This window comes from Pararge aegeria, chromosome 20, assembly GCF_905163445.1.
Source record: "Pararge aegeria chromosome 20, ilParAegt1.1, whole genome shotgun sequence".
NCBI classification, from domain to species: Eukaryota; Metazoa; Arthropoda; class Insecta; order Lepidoptera; family Nymphalidae; genus Pararge; species Pararge aegeria.
This window is the reverse complement of record NC_053199.1, coordinates 15,471,668-15,490,063: the sequence shown is the minus strand read 5'-3', so window position 1 is coordinate 15,490,063 and position 18,396 is coordinate 15,471,668. Positions and strand designations below refer to the sequence as shown.

General features: G+C 37.3%; 1 protein-coding gene across 3 annotated transcripts in view; it reads right to left on the bottom strand.

The window, feature by feature from the left end:
• Nucleotides 1-18,396, bottom strand: part of LOC120632686 (bumetanide-sensitive sodium-(potassium)-chloride cotransporter) — a 58,779-nt gene that overhangs the window by 34,099 nt on the left and 6,284 nt on the right. For 2 of the 3 annotated variants that reach the window (XM_039902651.1, XM_039902652.1), the window contains exons 2-3: nucleotides 7,601-7,701; nucleotides 4,173-4,287 (exon numbers count right to left, since the gene is read on the bottom strand). In XM_039902651.1, the coding sequence (XP_039758585.1) occupies nucleotides 4,173-4,287; nucleotides 7,601-7,701 (216 nt within the window). Of the gene's footprint in view, nucleotides 1-4,172; nucleotides 4,288-7,600; nucleotides 7,702-18,396 lie in introns of those variants that run through there. The other variant, XM_039902653.1, reaches the window with a different exon arrangement.

The following is an 18,396-nucleotide window of genomic DNA, read 5'->3' as shown; positions in this document are numbered from 1 at the left end:
ATTTTGCAATTTAACAATAGGTATATAATCAACCTAGTCATTAAGAAATTCATCGATTGTATAGTAACATCGATGTATTAAATGTGTATTGATATATTGTATATAAATGTGTATTTGCAAAGGTGAATCTTTTACCTTTGTTATCAAGTTAAAAAAGCATATACCTTAGTATACCTATCTGAGTCAATCTGTTTTTTTTTTAAATGTAAAAATGTTTTATTTGTCATAAAAGAAAAACAAAACAGAATCAAAAGTACTTTAACATTACAAATAAATTTATACCAATTTTGTTCTATTTTGCACAGATAATAATATTCCCTATCCCTTCTAATATTATAAATGACAATGTAAGTTTGTTTGTTACGCTTTCACGCAAAAACTACTTAACCGATCCTCATAAAAATTACAAATTTTTATACACATATTCTTAGAAGTGTTAGAAGTAATACAGGATACTTTTTTCCCGACATGAAGCTCGGTTCCTTTGGGAGAGGGGATGAAAGTATTTGACGATTTTACACCATAACTCCGACAAATTATAACCGATTTAAATAATTATTTTTGTACTAGAGAGGTTATAATATGTGTATAATTTTGCCCAAACTGTGGTTGAAGATCGAGGACAATGTCGCAGGCAATAGCTAGTAAATAATAAATATACTACGACAATTCACACATCGCCATCTAGCCTCAAAGTAAGCGTAGCTTGTGTTATGGGTACTAAGATAGCTGTTGAATATTGTTATGAAAATAATGCACATTAATACTTATAATATACAGATAATGGGTGTTTATCTGTATACACTGAAAAACAATCATGTTCATCACACAAACATTTTCCAGTTGTGGGAATCGAACCCACGGCCTATGACTCAGTAAGCAGGGTCGCTGCCCACTGCGCCAGTCGGCCGTCAAATACTCCATAAATAGTGTAGCTGTTTTCCGAACCACCCTTTGAAAACATTAGGTATAGATATTGGATTGAAACATGCGTTACTTTGCGGAATTCCATGATATATCATGAAAATTAAGTTCAACTTGCTAAACTCCGCGAAAAGTAGTAGAATCTGTATAGTATAATTCACAATTTTTATAAATCTTCATACTTCAACCAAACTTATCCTCGGTAATGAAACCTTTCATGTACGTTTCGCTCTGACACCGGAGCATCCCCAGGTGATGCCGACTTTACAATGAATAATTTTTAACCTACCTAAAAATTATTCGTTGTAGAGTCGCCATCTCCGAAGCTAAAACCCGACTCAAAGTCGAACCCAAGGACAAGTAATCAACACTCGAGTACTTACCATTGGACCATCGGAGGCCTTTGCGCGGTCATATGCACGTCACATAAATAATCAACCCTCAAATACAATAGAAGATTAAAACGCATAATGCGTCCTTGTACCGGTATTAGTCTATAAAATACATACATTCCGATCTATATAGAGGAGTCCACGTGTTTATATATGTATATATATATATCATATAAAAACGTGTACGGCTTGACAACCTTGACCACTTCTGATAGTCTGCGTGAAGTGTAGAAATAATCTTTCACTTTTAACTCGCTTACGGACTATTGTAATAATAATTCCCGCGTCAAGCTTTGTTACGATTTACGAATGTAAATGACTAGCTGATGCCGGCGACTACGCTTACTTTAGATTAGGTTTCCGCGGATATGTTAAGATTCATTATCATCATTTCGACTAATTGACGTCCACTTCTGGACATAGGTCTTTTGTAGTGAGTTCCAAAATTCACGGTTCCGGGCCGCTTGTTTCCAGCGGTTCCAAGCGACCTGCCTGATGTCGTATGTCCACCTAGTTGGGTACTAATTCAAATTTTCAAATTCAAAATTTCTTTATTCATGTTGGCCTATCACAGGCACTAATGAAGCGTTGATACATATATATGTTTAAATAATTGTAAGGGGATGGTGATAACTTCGTTCGCCAACTTAAACCTAAAGCTACGAGGGTCCCAAACGCGCCCTTGTCTAAGAAGAACCCACAACATACTTAGCCGTGTTTTTTATTTTGTTTTCACCATCTCAAAGTAAATTTATATTAAGCTATGGATTTAGATCAATAGCTACGCTATGTTACCGGTTCCGGGGTCACGTTACGATTACCGAACTAAAAACTCCGTCTTCTTTTATTTATAGTTCTAATTGACCTAGCATATCCAACCTATGGTGAGCGGAAAAACATCGCCTATACACGAGGCAACTCTTCGCAGGGGATACAAGAACACGTCCTGCAAGGAGCCTTAAGTCGTAGGTGTTAATTCACATGTGCCTGTAACTACATTGGCAACCTAGCCCTTTAGACCAGAACCTGTGCAACAATGTTGCTTAGAAGCAGAAATAAGCATGACGGTAAGTACTTCCCCGGACGTGCTCTGTCACAAAAAGCAAGTCTTGTTTAGTTGTAAAAGACTACTACTAAATCCCGGTTGCAGAAATCACTATGCCAAATTTCGTCACACATAAGTGAACTAAAGCAATTTTTTTTAATTCGTCATTTTGTGATGACGGCCATCTTGGATTTGATATTTATAACTTTAAAATATAAAGTAAGTGACTTAGGTCTTTTTATGGGAATAAATGTCTTTAAACCTAAAATATTCTACTAGCAATTTATTTTATATGGTATTGAGGGAGTTCTGAAAAATATGTAATCCGGCATATTTTTTTTATTACATCCATCCATATACATATAAGGATGTATATATATAAATATGTATATGTATATTTATAAATCCAGCAAACGAAAGAACACAATATCACATTTATATTATTAGTAATAAGGTAGATTTATTTACATCACGTTTTATACAAACGGCTATCAGGGTAACGCTCAAATAATTCGGAACACGCCAGGGGTCGATACATTGACCCTGGGCTGCAAAATACAAATTAGTTTGTGTGGGCGTTTTAATATATCCAATAGATGACACACAAAAAGGTCAAGAATACAATATTTTTGTCTATTGTCACTAAATATGATGCTAGAACGACATTTTGTCTTCGACTATTTTCTCAGAATACCAACACTATCGCCTTTATAAAGGTAGAGTATGAAAATTATCCTATAACATTACGTCCTTCTTAGGTTAAGCGCGTCTAATTTATGCGAAGATATTGATTCAGGTGTGTCTGTAGCACAAATATTTACAAGCGTTTTAGATACTTCCCATACATCGTTATAGATTAAACATTTGTGTCAACTTGTTTAGCTTTACAATAGTGCACTGGTCGTTACGAACTAAAATCCTTCCATATAATATATAGTATAAAACCCCGACTTTCAATATAGTGTATAGTATTTAAGTAGTCAAGCCCTTTCATTTGATACGCATATTGAGGTGAAAAACTATGTAATCCGCCATTTTGTAGCGGTGACCATCTTGGACCGATTTGTATCAAGCATAGCTGAATATGCATAAATTTTTATGAACACTCGACTAAATTCCCTTTCAAACAAAGAAACAAATTCAAAATGGGTTCATTTCGTCGGGAAATAAGATGCCACAGACGCGCACACACATACAAGCACGCACGCATGCACGCTCGCACGAACGCATTTTGTTACATAAAAAATTAAATGAGCATAATAATATGATACATAGGTATTAAATGATCTTTTTTTCCAGTTAATAAATAAATTCGTTCAAAACGCTAAAAGTATCTTATAGTTTGTGAATACAATTTTTTTTCATATAGTATTCAAAGTCAAAGTCAAAAATACCTTTATTCAAGTAGGCCCACAGGTGGCGCTTTTGATGCATGAGAAGTACACGGTAGTGAGATGATGGCGATAACCATATTCGTATACTTGAAACTAAAGCTAAGAGGGTTCCAAACGCGTCCTGGTCTAAGAAGCCATCATCACATGTTATCGCCATCTCACATTGTCATTTAAAATGATTAGAAGAGCAACAATTCACATCCAAACTTTTTTATCGATTACGTATCGATAATATAATAAGTTCGCAGGGTATGCAAAGAACAAGTGCCGCCCTGTGTACATCAAACTGAGGCGTGGCTTTTAACCCTTCGGACAGAAATAAGCATGGAGGTAGAAAGTACTTCCCAAGTTTCCCTCGCTCTGTCACAAAAATGTATCTGCTACAAAATTTCATCAAACAATCAAAAAGAGTCAAACCTTCCTGGAAAGCGACGCGTTGTGTAGCTCGTCCAACGTTGGTCGGGGCGCTGCGTGTAGAGACAGGACATTCCTGTAGTTGTCCAGTCGGGGTAAGGCTTCGCGGGTGAAATGCCTGCAAACAAATTAGTTACTTCAAGGGCTGTAAACACAAGGTACCTATAAAATAACAAAATAAATTCGAAATTTCAAAGACCCCCGACAATCTATCGCTTTTTGCCTATCAATTTGAGGTGTAGGTGAAGCCTGTAATTACACCGGCAAAGTACGTCTAGGTAACCTAAAATTAGATACAAATATATTTATATACAAAGGAAATCATTATAAATCAGCGCCTTTAAAAATGAATAGCAATGTTATAATTTTCACACTTGCGGCGATGCTCGGAGAATTTTCTCCTTTCCCCGGGGAGACAGATGTCTCTTGCCTATGCTAGCTGTGCAGTGTGTTATTAGCTTATTAGGGCCCGAACATTTAAGCCCGACAAAACGCTTTCGAACAGAATCATCATCATCATAATATAAACCCGTACCGGCCCACTACAAGACACGGGTCTCCTCCCACAATGAGAAGGGGTTAAGACCTTAGTCCACCACGCTGGCCCAGTGCGGATTGGTAGACTCCACACAAAAAACAAGACCTTTGAGAACTTTATATAGATAAATAAATATACTACTACAATACGTGTGTATTGTAGTAGTATATCGCCAGCTAGCCCCAAAGTAAGCGTGGGTACTAAGACTGATGGAGTCCACTCCATACTCTTTTGAGAAAATTATGGAGAACTCTCAGGCATGCAGGTTTCCTCACGATGTTTTCCTTCATCGTTGAAGCAAGTGATATTTTAATTGCTTAAAACGCACTTAACTTTGAGATGTGTGCTGGGATTCGAACTCGACCCCTCGAAAGTGAAATCAAAGTCCTACCCACTGGGCTTGAACCTCTACATAGTTGGTCATAACTCTCTATCCCCTATTTCTATTCCACTTTAGGCTTAATTAGGAAGCCTGAACCCATTAGTGGGCTTTTAATATGCTCAGGATGATGATATGATGATAATACATCGTAATTATATTATTGGTAGGACGGGGGGGAAGGAGACGGCGGGAATATGCCGCACGTCTGCTTGCCCTGGGAGGCGGCGGGTAGTTATTGGTCTCCCTGCTGTCTGAGGGGGGGTCAAGCTGTCCTGATCACCTCCTCCTTAGCTTAGTAGCCCTGGCAATCAGTTGGGGTTGTTGGTAGACGTCTGGAAAGTGTACAACGGGTTCCCCGGACGTCCAATAAATCCAACGAGAGGGACATGCCGTGGTGGTTTTTAGTTCGGGTAAACGAGTCCCACATAACCTCTGTCCTGCCCAAAAGGACAAAGGTAGCCATAAAGCTTTTCCACCACGACAAAAAAAAAAACAAAAAAATGGTACAAGTAGCGTGTACAGGGTTTTTGACCAGGGTATGCATAAAGCAGGTACATGACATAAAATGGAAGTTTTCACCTCCAATATGACTTATACAAAATAATTTGGGTATGCAGTGCTTTTGAGCATGTATGAAGTGCACGCCACTGGTGGGTACTTTATTTTCCGTTTGTGCAATACCTAATTTGAATTTTTTACATGTATTTATGTCACTGGCAGTTTAGGGCACTTTCGTAATGCGCGAACACTTGTGTAGGTAGTTGGTACCTCTACCTAATGGTGAAAGTATAGTTAATCTACAGTAAGTACACAATAATAATAATCTCGAGTACAACTTGCGCAAACAAAACTCTTTCACTAGAACTTTGTTAATTCTAGGTAAGTTAGGCAGGCACTCTGGTGGAGTGTTTTATTTAAGTACTAAGATAACAAATAAATTATATAGAAGTTTGTGTCTGTAACTTCTAAATATTTGCCTAATTTTGAAAGCGAGCCAAAACTTTTAAATAAAAATGTTTCATCTCACTGAGGTTTTTTATTCCGTTAGGCAGGAAGTTGCTTTGGACAGAATCAGTCATTACTTCGCGTAATTCCATGATATCTCATGAAAATTAAGCTTAATTTGCTATACTCCGCGAAAAGCAGGAGAATCTGTATGGTGTCATTTATAATTTCTTCAATCCTTATACGTCCATGTAAGGACTTCCACACTCCATGGTTCTGTGCTATTTGTGTCCAGCGACTCGAACCACACACGTGACCAACGTGTTTACGGCGGCCATCATTCCGCCAATAAGCCACAAATATCCTTAAATCTGGATTCCAGAGAAAAGACTAGTTCTCGCGCGAACGAGCTATTCTCCATGACTAACGCACATGTTCAATTACCTCTTCTACAAGTTGGCCACAACCATTCGCAGGTAAATTGACCAACATGAAAAAGTTGACTATTTTTATTCCACTATAAAATAGCCATACTTAGATTGTAATCTCACCTAGTGGTTAGTGAAATGGTAGTCGGCTTACTTGTTATAGTCTAAGATCCGATATAAGAAATTTTATAACCTGATCTGTTATTCATAAGTTCTTTTTTTTATATATTTATTTAAGGGACAATAAACAGGTTACAATAACTCCTATAAAACTAAACAAAAAATAAAAAAAAACATACTAATGTAATATTGTAGACCCACTCAGAGACTGTCACCACTTGCGAATAAAAAACTAGATTGTCATTTAGAATGAGAAAAAACGATTAAGAAGAGAGACAGAGAGAGTACAAGCTTTTAAAAACATACATTATAGAATAAATTACGAAAAAAACAAATACTTAAATTACATATATAATAATAGTAAAAATTCTGACAATATATACTTAAGAACTAAGTTATAAGAAATAATTGAGAGACAATTCTAAGTCTCTTGAATTTGAATTTGAATTTGAATTTGAAATCTACTTCCCTCATTAGTTATTTTAAAAAAATCGTACTTTAATTGAGTAAACATACCCTAAAGGGTTGAAAAACTACAGGTTGCCTTGTCCCCCGTCTGCCCAACTGTGGAGCTGCCAGGTTTAAACAGGTGAGTACCTTAATTGTATTCATGTACTCTCATCAGTTATTTAATCGTATTTTATATCAAATGAAAGTTTATTTTATTCTGAATCATACTGTACTTAAAAAGTGTCTTTTTAAAAAGTTGACCGAAAAATTGCCTAGATTTTAGGTATAAATTTAAACGCTAGCAGCGAGATCGTCAATAATGCCTGACGGATGAGGGTATAAATATCTTACACCGGATCTCGCACTATTAAGGCATACCAGTTATATTAAACCCACAACCCTAATCGGTTTACGCGGATTGGACCGCAGAGTGATCACGTATCTCACGGCAGGCTTGTGACAGGCGTAAATCTCGAGATCCCTGCTTACTTTGGTTTTTTTTGTATGCTTAATGGCTTATCGACACGTCTTTATCGTTAGGGTCTTAAATAAATAATCAATATAGTACCTGAAGCTTTTGCCGTATTTAGTGTCTGTGGCCGTGAGAGGGTCGTCGCTTTCCATACCGGAGCCGTCGGAGTCACTCCCCTCATCTTGCTTGTCTTCCATCTGAGGGTAAAAGAAAAGTTATGAGATTTAACAAGTAAGTTAGGTACCTATTTATTTGATGGATACCCTCCGCAAAGCGAAAATCTAATCCAACATCTTCAGATCAAAGATCGAAGAAAGTATAAAGTTTGTACAGCCATGCTAATGAACAAGGTAGAGTAGGTAAATGACAGCACTCAATTTTATCTGTGATCTCTACCATAAGATAAGAGTACACGTCAATTGCGTGCGACCAAATACAGACTTAAAAAAGGGGCATAGCTACATCATATACCTATGTAACAATGGATTACCAATAATCATTCTTTGCATATCCGTTTCATTCTATTATTATGTTGACATTCATTTTATTAATAGTTTGTTTTTAAAGAATATAAGTTTTGAACGCGTGGACAAATCAAAAAAATGTTATCAGACCTTTTTTGTAGAGCGTTTTATTCTCTCTAAAGATTGAAACAGCGATTTATAAGTGAATCAGTCGTTTGAACGGTACAAAAATCAGAAGAAGCAAAAAAAAAAATCCCATGTTATTCTTAAGGGAATTAAAAAAGTGCGATGAGGACAATCTTAATATTAATATTAATGGCGCATCATTTCAAAGAAATTTTTTTACCCAAAAGAAACTGTTGGGGGAAAAAAAAAATTGTTTTTTGGATCGCCCTACTTTACATATATACTTTGGGTTTTCCAAAATGGTCGCAGGATGATTTTCGGAGACAGACAATGGAACTATTCAAAAATTACTGTCTTCTAGATATACATTGTTTACGTAATATCACGCCTGTGCACTCGTCAGTGTTACGCAGATGTATTTCAGTATACCAGGGTACACCCACATTATCTGAAAAAGTTAGTATGCAATAGTTGCGCATTTTTTCGCGACTGGAAGCTAGTTGTAGCACGTAGTATTCAAGCTTGATTTAAAACACCAAAAATATTAACTTTTTAGTAAGTATAACATTTATTTATCCCTTGTCAGCGGATAACATTTTTGTGTCCTAGATTTGCTAGGCCGGCAAAGAAGAGTTTTGCTCCTAAACCCAAACAAACGCATCCAATATCTAACTAAATAATGCCTCAAAACTTCGTCCGGGATGGCACATTTTGCGACCAATAACTTGAAGATTTCACTTGACCCGCGACGTGTCTTAAGATTTGCTTCGTGATTGCCATACCTGGAGCAGAATGTCCTGGCCGTCCAAAAAAGTGACGAAAATCATCAGATACCCCTTTATCTAATGGTTTCCGTCACTTTTGTGAATGTTTAAAAAAAAACATGATAATGAGGTAAATAGTAGGTCACGAATGGCGGCCTTCAAATTAGGACAACATGAGGAAAACACACTGCAGGTGGTGCATACTGTATAGTTATAAAAACATTCATTCGAATAACTGCGTGAATAATAATTCCATCGCAATAGGTTGTGAACTGAATAAGTACCTTTAGTGTTTTGTTCAACTCGCTTGGCGCCACGTCTTAGACGGAAGGGTGGCAAATAGCATTAGAAATGAAATTTTCAACAGATCAGACCAGAGAAAATTGTGCAATTATAAATTCCTAAATTGGGGATCTACTAGCTGGGGATCGTACCTCCCACTTGTAAGGCCACAGCGCTCTTAACTGCGACAGAGTTTTTCACCAATTGATTTACGCAGAGACCCTCATAAAAGACCTGTGGTATCCACTGCGCCAGGGTGGTGACTTCATAAGATCTATTTGATACCACAAGGCACAAGCGAAAGTTCGTAACGCAAAAAAACCATCCACCACCATCTAGCTCATATAACATTTCCCGCGTAATTTGAAACTACGCAGTCGAGATGGTTCGAGAAGTCACTGTTGAATAAAGTCGGACGATATCGCGGAAAAAAGCGTGGTCTTTATTAAGGAAGTTCAACAACGATTGGACATCTTCGGAATTTAGGTATAACGTAATAAAACAATTAGCCCTTAACAGGTTCCTTCCTGTCTACATCGTTTCCCGAGTGACCCATGCGCTCCGCAGTACTGTGCCCGTTCTTGGAGTCAGATTACACTTTAGCTCAAGATCAGACTAGCGACTAGCTCCGCAAAAAGATAACTAAATAAATGTTGTCTGAAGGAGATCGATCAAAACTATAAGACCATCTTTGCACCTCATTTAATCTTTTGTTCCTAGTTTCAATAAATTTTATTTATGTATTTCTCTTTTAATTTAGTGCAATAAAGAGTATCTAAAGCACGCTATGATGGCTCGGCTGAAATCGAGTGGGTGCAAGGACAAAGATAACCTATAGCGCGAAAATCTACAGTACTAGTGGCGATACTGTAATACTATATAAGTCGCTTGACCTGTGCGTTACTGAAGTATAAAATATAAAAATTTCTCAGACTGTGGATAGATTCGGGTTCGCTAAACCGAAATTCGTTGTTTATTTTGAGCGTTACGGAGGCTAGAATCGAAGCTCTTCGAAAGGCCTACAGTTCGAGGAAGTCTAGTCGGAGTTAACAATAACGTAAGGGTTTCTATCGTAAAGATGGTAGGACTAGAACGACCGCACGTCCCTGAGATCGTGAAGAAGTCCTAGTCCAGGTAATATCAGGAATCGAAGGCCTTATCTTCACCTTCCGCGCATGAACATACTACTTGGGATGAAGCATCGTTGGCCTTAGTTGACGTAAACGCGTCAACGTGCTCATATTTAAATTTCCACCTACATAATATGACAGGCTATCCTATTTATAAAACTAATTTTTGTAAAAATATTCGTGAACACAACGTTGACCCAATATATCAGATATTTCGGTGACCGACTTCGGAGATTCGAACTTGGCCTAAATCTGATCTAAGTTTTTCAATAACGCTTTACTATAACTGTTACTTAGACTACGTCCAGCATAGCAGATCAGCAAGTTCTCTAAATCCCTCTCTCTCAGAGAGAAGTCCCAAGCCACGGAACGGGTCATTATTAAACTTAGGATGATGACTACACGACAGGATCTAAAATCGCTTATGTGACCTGAACCCTACTCTTGGATAAAGACAGCAAGGCCTGGATTGCATCGCTGGCTATATTTAGACCGCTAAATATAGCAGCCGCCCACTTTGAAGCAGAACGGATTCATATCAAGCTATTTTCATATTGGCTTAAGTGGCTCAAATACTTTACTCGTTGTCCACATTATTAACTTAACCAGTAAGATAAATTACCCGTATTCTTATCGCAATATAGGTTTATGTAATACATTTTTACTATAAATTGTCACTGACCACGAACATTCTGGAACTCTGCTCTGGTACTCTTGCTTTAAAATCCCTTTTTGAGTTTTAATAACGTCTGCTTTTTGAGGTTTTTGTGTGAGTTGACAGCATTTATAAGCCGCATTTGAGGGGTTCCATTATTTAAAGGTTTCGATTTTTATGGATTTTGGGCCCTCGATTCTTAGAAAGAAATGGCTAAAAATGAACTGCCTTCCAGATTAGCGGGCTTTCGTAATGTCGTAAGATACCATCAGGTGAAATCTTATTCCTAACCTGTTATCGAATAAAAAGAAAAAGATCGAGCTCCACCTGCCACTGGTTCAGAAAGCTGTACCTGTCAGAGCCAATCTATATTTGTATTTTCATACCATAAATGCGAAAGTTTTGATGGATTTTTGTTGCTCAATCGTGCCAGAACGTACTTATCTGGAACAGCTTCAAGGCTAATATTAGCACATAGGCTACATTTTTATTCCAGAAATATGTGCGGTTCCCGTAGATTTGTTCTTGTTTTTTTACTGAGCATTAGATCGACATGTTTATTTGCGTAGTGGCATGAGTAAGTGTCAGAGAATACATAAACATAAAAATTTCATGCGAACGAGATCACGGCGAGCAGTATATTATGTACCTATGCGTTATCTACTATGATAGTTATGGACAGAAAAACAATAGTTACATAAAGGAGTCCATGTATAAAATGAACTTATTCCAATAATTTATAGGTAGGTACTAACTCATATAAACTGTGACATTCATGAAGTAATCTTATTAATAGCGTAATAATTTAATTGTAGATATACCAATGTCGTGGAACATAAACACGCTTATGTAATACGAAGAACAGGATACTAACCTTGTGTCAGAGATTCTGCGAACACTGCCATAACTAAGCAATCGAAATTTTATAACTCTGGGATTTTTTAGGGTACTGCACCCAACGGGTACAATTGGAGTCTTAGTAAAAGGCGGAACCCTTTTACTAAGATTCCGATGTCAGTCCGCCTATCTGTCTGTCCGTCTGTCACCATACTGTATATGTTGTACATGTTGAAATTTTCATGTGAATTTCTGTGGCCGTTAGAACAACAAGTACTAAATATAAAACGTGTGTATACTTATGTACACGCGTTAAAAGTTATACTTACTAAGAATCTTTTCAATAATTTTATCTTTCGCCTTATTCTACGATTGAAGAGTAAACGACACTAACAGTAGAAAAAAGGTTTTTAATACAGAGTTTTTTTTTATTAAAAAAGAAAGTTTCACTTAACATTAAAATTTGAGACCTTTGTACAATTGAATCAGTTAAACAACCGGCATGAGCCTGAAGAATTTGACAATTGAAAGTGTACACTATCAAACCTTTTTTTGAAATCTAAAATGTTGACTAAAGCTAACTTCAGGCTGTGGGTTTTTTGTGACGGTTTGCGCGCGCATCGTACAAATTTACTCTCATAATTTTTCCTATCACGCCAAAAGAAGTATAACTTCAAAAACAGAATAAAATAAATATTTAAGGCAGCTCTGATACAATAGACGTGATCTCCTTGCCGTTTTTATCGATGGTACGGAAACCTTCGTACGCAAATTCGACACGCACTTGGCCGGTTTTTTATTAATGCTTGTTTTGTTTAGGATAATCAATTCGATTCGACTGATGGAAAATGAAGCATGAGGGTTTTTAAAATTCAAATATGGAAAGCAGGCGCAGTAAACAGTATGCGATGGAGGTATTAACTTGAACAATGCTTTCGTAAATACTGTTACGATATTTCCACGGAACACGTCGACACGAATACGTGCCGTGTGGTGACGGCAGATCAGAATACATTTGTCACCACCCCTTCTCTTCCCGAGGGTGTCGTACTAGGCGACTAAGAGATTATAACGGACACCGGGCAGCTGTTTTTGCGCTACTACTACCATATCCTGCGATCACAAGCCCTTCTGCCTAGCGTGGTGATTATTGGCAAACCTATCCGTTTGGCCTCTCTAGTCTAGCTGTTATAGGCTAGACACAATATTGCACCGAATTAAGAACTTACAGAAACCGTGTACATGACTAATATTGAAGCATCAAAAACCACTCCACTTTAGATTGGTGCAAACGGTTAGTCACTTCATACGATTTCAAAGTTGCCAGTAATTAGTTTACCCATATTGTTCTAGGAACTATTTGAGTGATCGGTATAGAAATTACATGTCCTTTTCCATAGCATAGGTGACATGCATTTCAAAACCGTCTACCCGCGGTTTAGCTCGAAACTTCTTAAGAAAACGGTAAAAAAATAGCCTGTGTTCTTTTTCATACCAAAGAGTACATGCATGCCAAATTTCATCCACATCGGTTCAGCCGTTTTTGTGTGATTGAGTAACAAACATCCACCCTTTCACATTTATAATATTAAGTAGCGAAAATTGTAAAAAAAAATGGTACATTGCCACATCACATACTGTAACCGAATCCGATTGTGTCACGCTCTAAAACCGTGCGTGGGAAAACATTACGTTTTAACCCGGGAAAACAAAGGTATTTTACAAAACCGTTTTTGAAAATACCACAAATTTTCTTGGTATTTTTAAAAACCGAAATAACCCTAGGCTAAGCCGCGTGTTCTTCTAGTACAATATATGTATATATATATATATACTACGACATTACACACATCACCATGTAGCCCCAAAGTAAGCGTAGCTTGTGTTATGGGTACTAAGATAGCTGTTGAATATTTTTATGAATATAATATAATACATATAAACACTTACAATATACAGATAAACACCCAGACAATGAAAAACAATCATGTTTATCACACAAACATTTTCCAGTTGTGGGAATCGAATCCACGGCCTAGGACTCAGAAAGCAGGGTCGCTGCCCACTGCGCCAGTCGGCCGTCAAAATATATGTGTGACGCAACGATATTTAGTTTTGCGACGTGACTATTGCAGCTGAAGTATCGTAGTTTTAATTATAATATTCCATTATGACTCATTCTTTATCTACAATCAGCATTACAAATTAAATTACATATTGTATTGTATACAAATCAAATTTACCTTACATATTTGCAATGTTTTAAGTACGCTAATATATATTAATTAGTTGGCGGTTATTTTAAAGAATATTTATTATTCAAGAAAAAATTTTGCTACATTTTTAAGTTTTACGTTACCTAATTTTGCTCTAATGCTTTCATCATCATTGCCGTCATAATATCAACCTAATGATTAACTGTCGACTACAGTGCACTGGTCTCCTCCCACAATGGGAAACGTAGTCCACCACGCTGACCCAGTCCGGATTAGTGGACTTTACACGCTTTTGAGAACTTTCATGCATGCAGGTTTCCTCACGATGTTTTCCTTCAAGGTTGAAACTTCAAAAACAGAAGTAGGTAAATTGCACTGTGATCTAATAACAGGTTGGTCACCGGTTTCTATTTTAATTACGATGTAAATGATATTATTGCATGAAAGTTTTTGATGGAGAATTGTATGTAAGTAAAATTCAAACGTACGCGTACGGAGTCGTAGGCAACCGCAGGTAGCAAATAAAAAAAAAAATTTAACTTCGCTGGTCATGAATATTAATAATTGTCTGCGGTTATCTCTCGGAACGTCTCAGGAGCCGGTGGCGCGTATGTAGAACCGGTTGAATCCGCATCTTATCACCGACACTTGTCCCCCACGACTGGGTGTAAAGGTATTATTCCACGTGGAAGCTATCTATGTAAAAAATCTTTTAAGTAACATTTAAATAAAAGTCGCTTAATTATTATTTTTTTGCGATAACGAAACAGCTTTTCACTAGTGTTGCCCAAATGCAAGAACAAGACGAGACTTAGCCAGTCTTGGTCTTGGTCTTGCGCCAATACACCTGGTCTTGGTCTTGGTCTTGGTCTTGCGCTCCCAGTCTTGGTCTTGGTCTTGGTCTTGCAGCAAGAGTCTTGCAAGTCTTGCAATTACCTATTAGTCTATTACTATTTATTAAAGTTTACTTTAAATCTTAGAAAAACGTATTAGAATTGGAACATTGTGAGCTTGAATTAACATAGCCATAGTAAAGATCAAGCAGATTAATAAATAACTGAAGATTTGATAAGAAATTCGAAAAATCAACTGACCTATATGTCGTTTTCCATGGAAGTAACTGTTTCTTAATAAACATTTATGATTTATAAGCTTACATTTGCTAAAACATGTAAAAAAACAAATTAATTACAATAACTTGACTGTATTTTAAAGAACAATACTTATCTGTCTAGAAAGAGATTGAACCCTCAACTTATAAGAAATTTAATAAAAGAGTTTTACGATTTATCATTTATTTGAATAAAAAATAAAATACAACACAAATCAACAGCTTTATCATTAGGTTATGATACTTTATATCAATTCTTTTGACCAAGAATTAATACAAAGTAACCATCTGGCTGACTCATCACTTAACCTATTTCTATGTTTTCTAATTACTAATGATGCTTTAGAAAATAACCTCTCAGCAGGTACTGAAGTTGCAGGTATTGAGAGAAAATCACGGGCCATTTTCGATAAAATCGGATACTCTGTCTCATGCGTCCTCCACCAATCTAAAATCACCAATCTGAAACTTATTTATTCTTTGGAACACCTGTAGGTACTCTTAAAATTCGAAATTATTTTGCATGAATAGTGTCAAATGTTATGATTTCGGCGCGGCGGCAACGATTGTTTTAGATTTCAAAAGAAGCCGCCGGCGCGTGTATCATAACCATGTACTTCCGAAAAGCGGCAAATTTCTTTGAGAAGTAAGTACAAAACCTTTGATGCCGCATTATCAAAGTGCCGATGGTTTAAACATAACTATGCATGCACTCAGTTTGATTTTAATAGATATTTTTTTATTCGCTATGTTTATGGTATTAGTCGTAATGCGCATAGGTCCAGTTTTTCATATTCTTTGATATAGTTTTTTGCGTCTCATAGAATTCCTAAGCGTACCTACCTACCTATACACCGAACTGTTACACCTAACTACTCCGTGAAATAGCGCTAAGTCCTAGCTGCAAGACGCAAGAGTCTTGCAGGCTATGTCTTGTTCTTGCTCAAGTCTTGCACGGTCAGTCTTGGTCTTGGTCTTGCTAAAAATACGCGGTCTTGTTCTTGGTCTTGGTCTTGCAAAAACGCAAGAACAAGACCAAGACTGCAAGACCAAGACTGAATTTGGGCAACACTACTTTTCACTGAATGCATAATTAAGTACCGGTATACGGTGAAACAAAAAAGAATATTAACATTTCAAGTGACGGCCGATTGGCGCAGTGGGCAGCAACCCTGCTTTCTGAGTATAAGGCTTCGATTCCCACAACTGAAAAATAATTTGTGTGATGAACATGAATGTTTTTCAGTGTCTGGGTACTTTTTATATATAGTATAAGTGTTTATGTATTATATTCATAAAAATATTCTTCAACTATCTTAGTACCCATAACACAAGCTACGCTTACTTTTGCTATTTTTACGTAGCATATTTATTCAATTTAATATATTTATTTAAATTAATATATTTATTTATTTGAGTTTTATTATCTTACGTACTTAAGTGGCGTACAATTTGTACGCCAACGAAGTCGCGGGCAATCTAGTATCTTTAGTTCAGCCGCTCAAAAGACATAAAATATATATTGAACATAAATAAACACAATATTATTTAATCAAGGAAAACATTAATGAATAATTATTAAGTATTATGTAATTATTCGTAAGTAGGTATTTAAATTATAATAAACCCCGCCATTCTGTTTTCTTTACGTTTTGACGTGATGGAATAATACACATCTATAATGGCTGGATGGAGTACCTATAGAATTTTAGATGATTCATCTAACTCTTCCAAAACTCTTCAAAATGCACTTTCCTTGTTGTTAAAAGCTCGGCCCACCGAAATGATTTCCTGGATATGGCCTTGCTAGGTAGGTACCTGGTAGGTACTTACTCAATAAGGGAACATACCCATACAACGTGACCCGTTATGAGAGCGGAAGGTGGGTCTTCAAAATACAACGCTTGTTCAGCGGGGAGAGTGCTTAGGTTTTCGACACGTAGTGAATTTAGTATACGGAAATCTCGCGCCTTTTCCAGCTATATTCCAATACTGATGTCCGCGTTTTTTATAAATCCCGTGGGTACCCCGTTTGTTTCCCTGGGATAAACAGTTACTACGTTACTCAGCGCCATTTCAACTAACTCTATGTCAAAAATCAAATGAATTGGTAGCAGTGGCGTGCATAGAGGGTATGCACAGGGTATGCAGATGATATAAAATGAAGAAAATCTATAGTACGAGTTATAAATACTTAAGCGTGGGTTTTTTTTAACTCTTACAATGCCTATCCTTAAGTTTTTTATAACTCGTACTGGAGATTTTCTTCAATTTATATCATCTGCATACCCTGTGCATACCCTCTATGCACGCCACTGATTGGTAGGTACTTAGTTAAGTCGTGGGGAAAGGGGAAACAAACCAACACATATTCGCACATTTCGCATTGATAGTATTAGTAAGGATAGGATCAGCCAATTTGTTCTGTTTTATATTTTCCGTCTTAAAGAATGGTCAATCATATTTTTAAATTGGAATTACGTGGAAACTACAGGAGAGGGAAGTTTTGGCATTAACTATGGGGGGGGGGGGCGTTCCCTTAGACGATCGCAAGGAACCCGGTCTGCCACTAAGGCTTATCTTAAAGAATATTTTTCAACCACATTTATGAATTACTACGTGAAAAGTGGAAGGGAGTGGTATTGGCACATACAAATGGTGGACACTTATATAAATAGGTCACGTAATATGGGTACGTTCCCTAAGACGCTCGCAAGGAGTCAGGTCGATCGCTAAGGCTATGGGAAGTGAGGTGGGGCGTATTATCCAATTGTCGGCTATTATGATTTATCGGTATAGGCGCCTCTGACCTAGACCGCTGAAAGCAGGTCTTGGCTAATCCGACGGATAGACTTAGGGCGTGCGCGCACGACTACGGGGGAATAGTTATGTGTGTCAGTCCATCTTCATCATGGTAACCAATGGATGTTAACTGATTTACATAGGTCTTTCGTGGGGAGTTCTAAATACCACGGTCTCGTATCTCAGGCTACCTCGTCTCTCAGCATACCTTGGCTCCCCAGCATCACTCCCTGAAGCACTTGGCGACCTGGGCGGCCTGCTAAGCTTCTGGAGTGAGCTCGGCTGGCTAGAGTGACCCAGCGGGGAGCTGTACCAGTGTTATTGGATAGAAGCAGGAGTTACTTTGCGGAAATCCATGATATGAAAATTAAGCTTAATTTGCTATACTCCGCGAAAAGTAGGAGAATATGTATGGTGTCATTTAAAAATTATTCAGTCCTTCAGTATTCAGTTATACTCCCACCAAACAGATCTCAGGCATCGGGTTTCTCAGGCATCGTGCGGA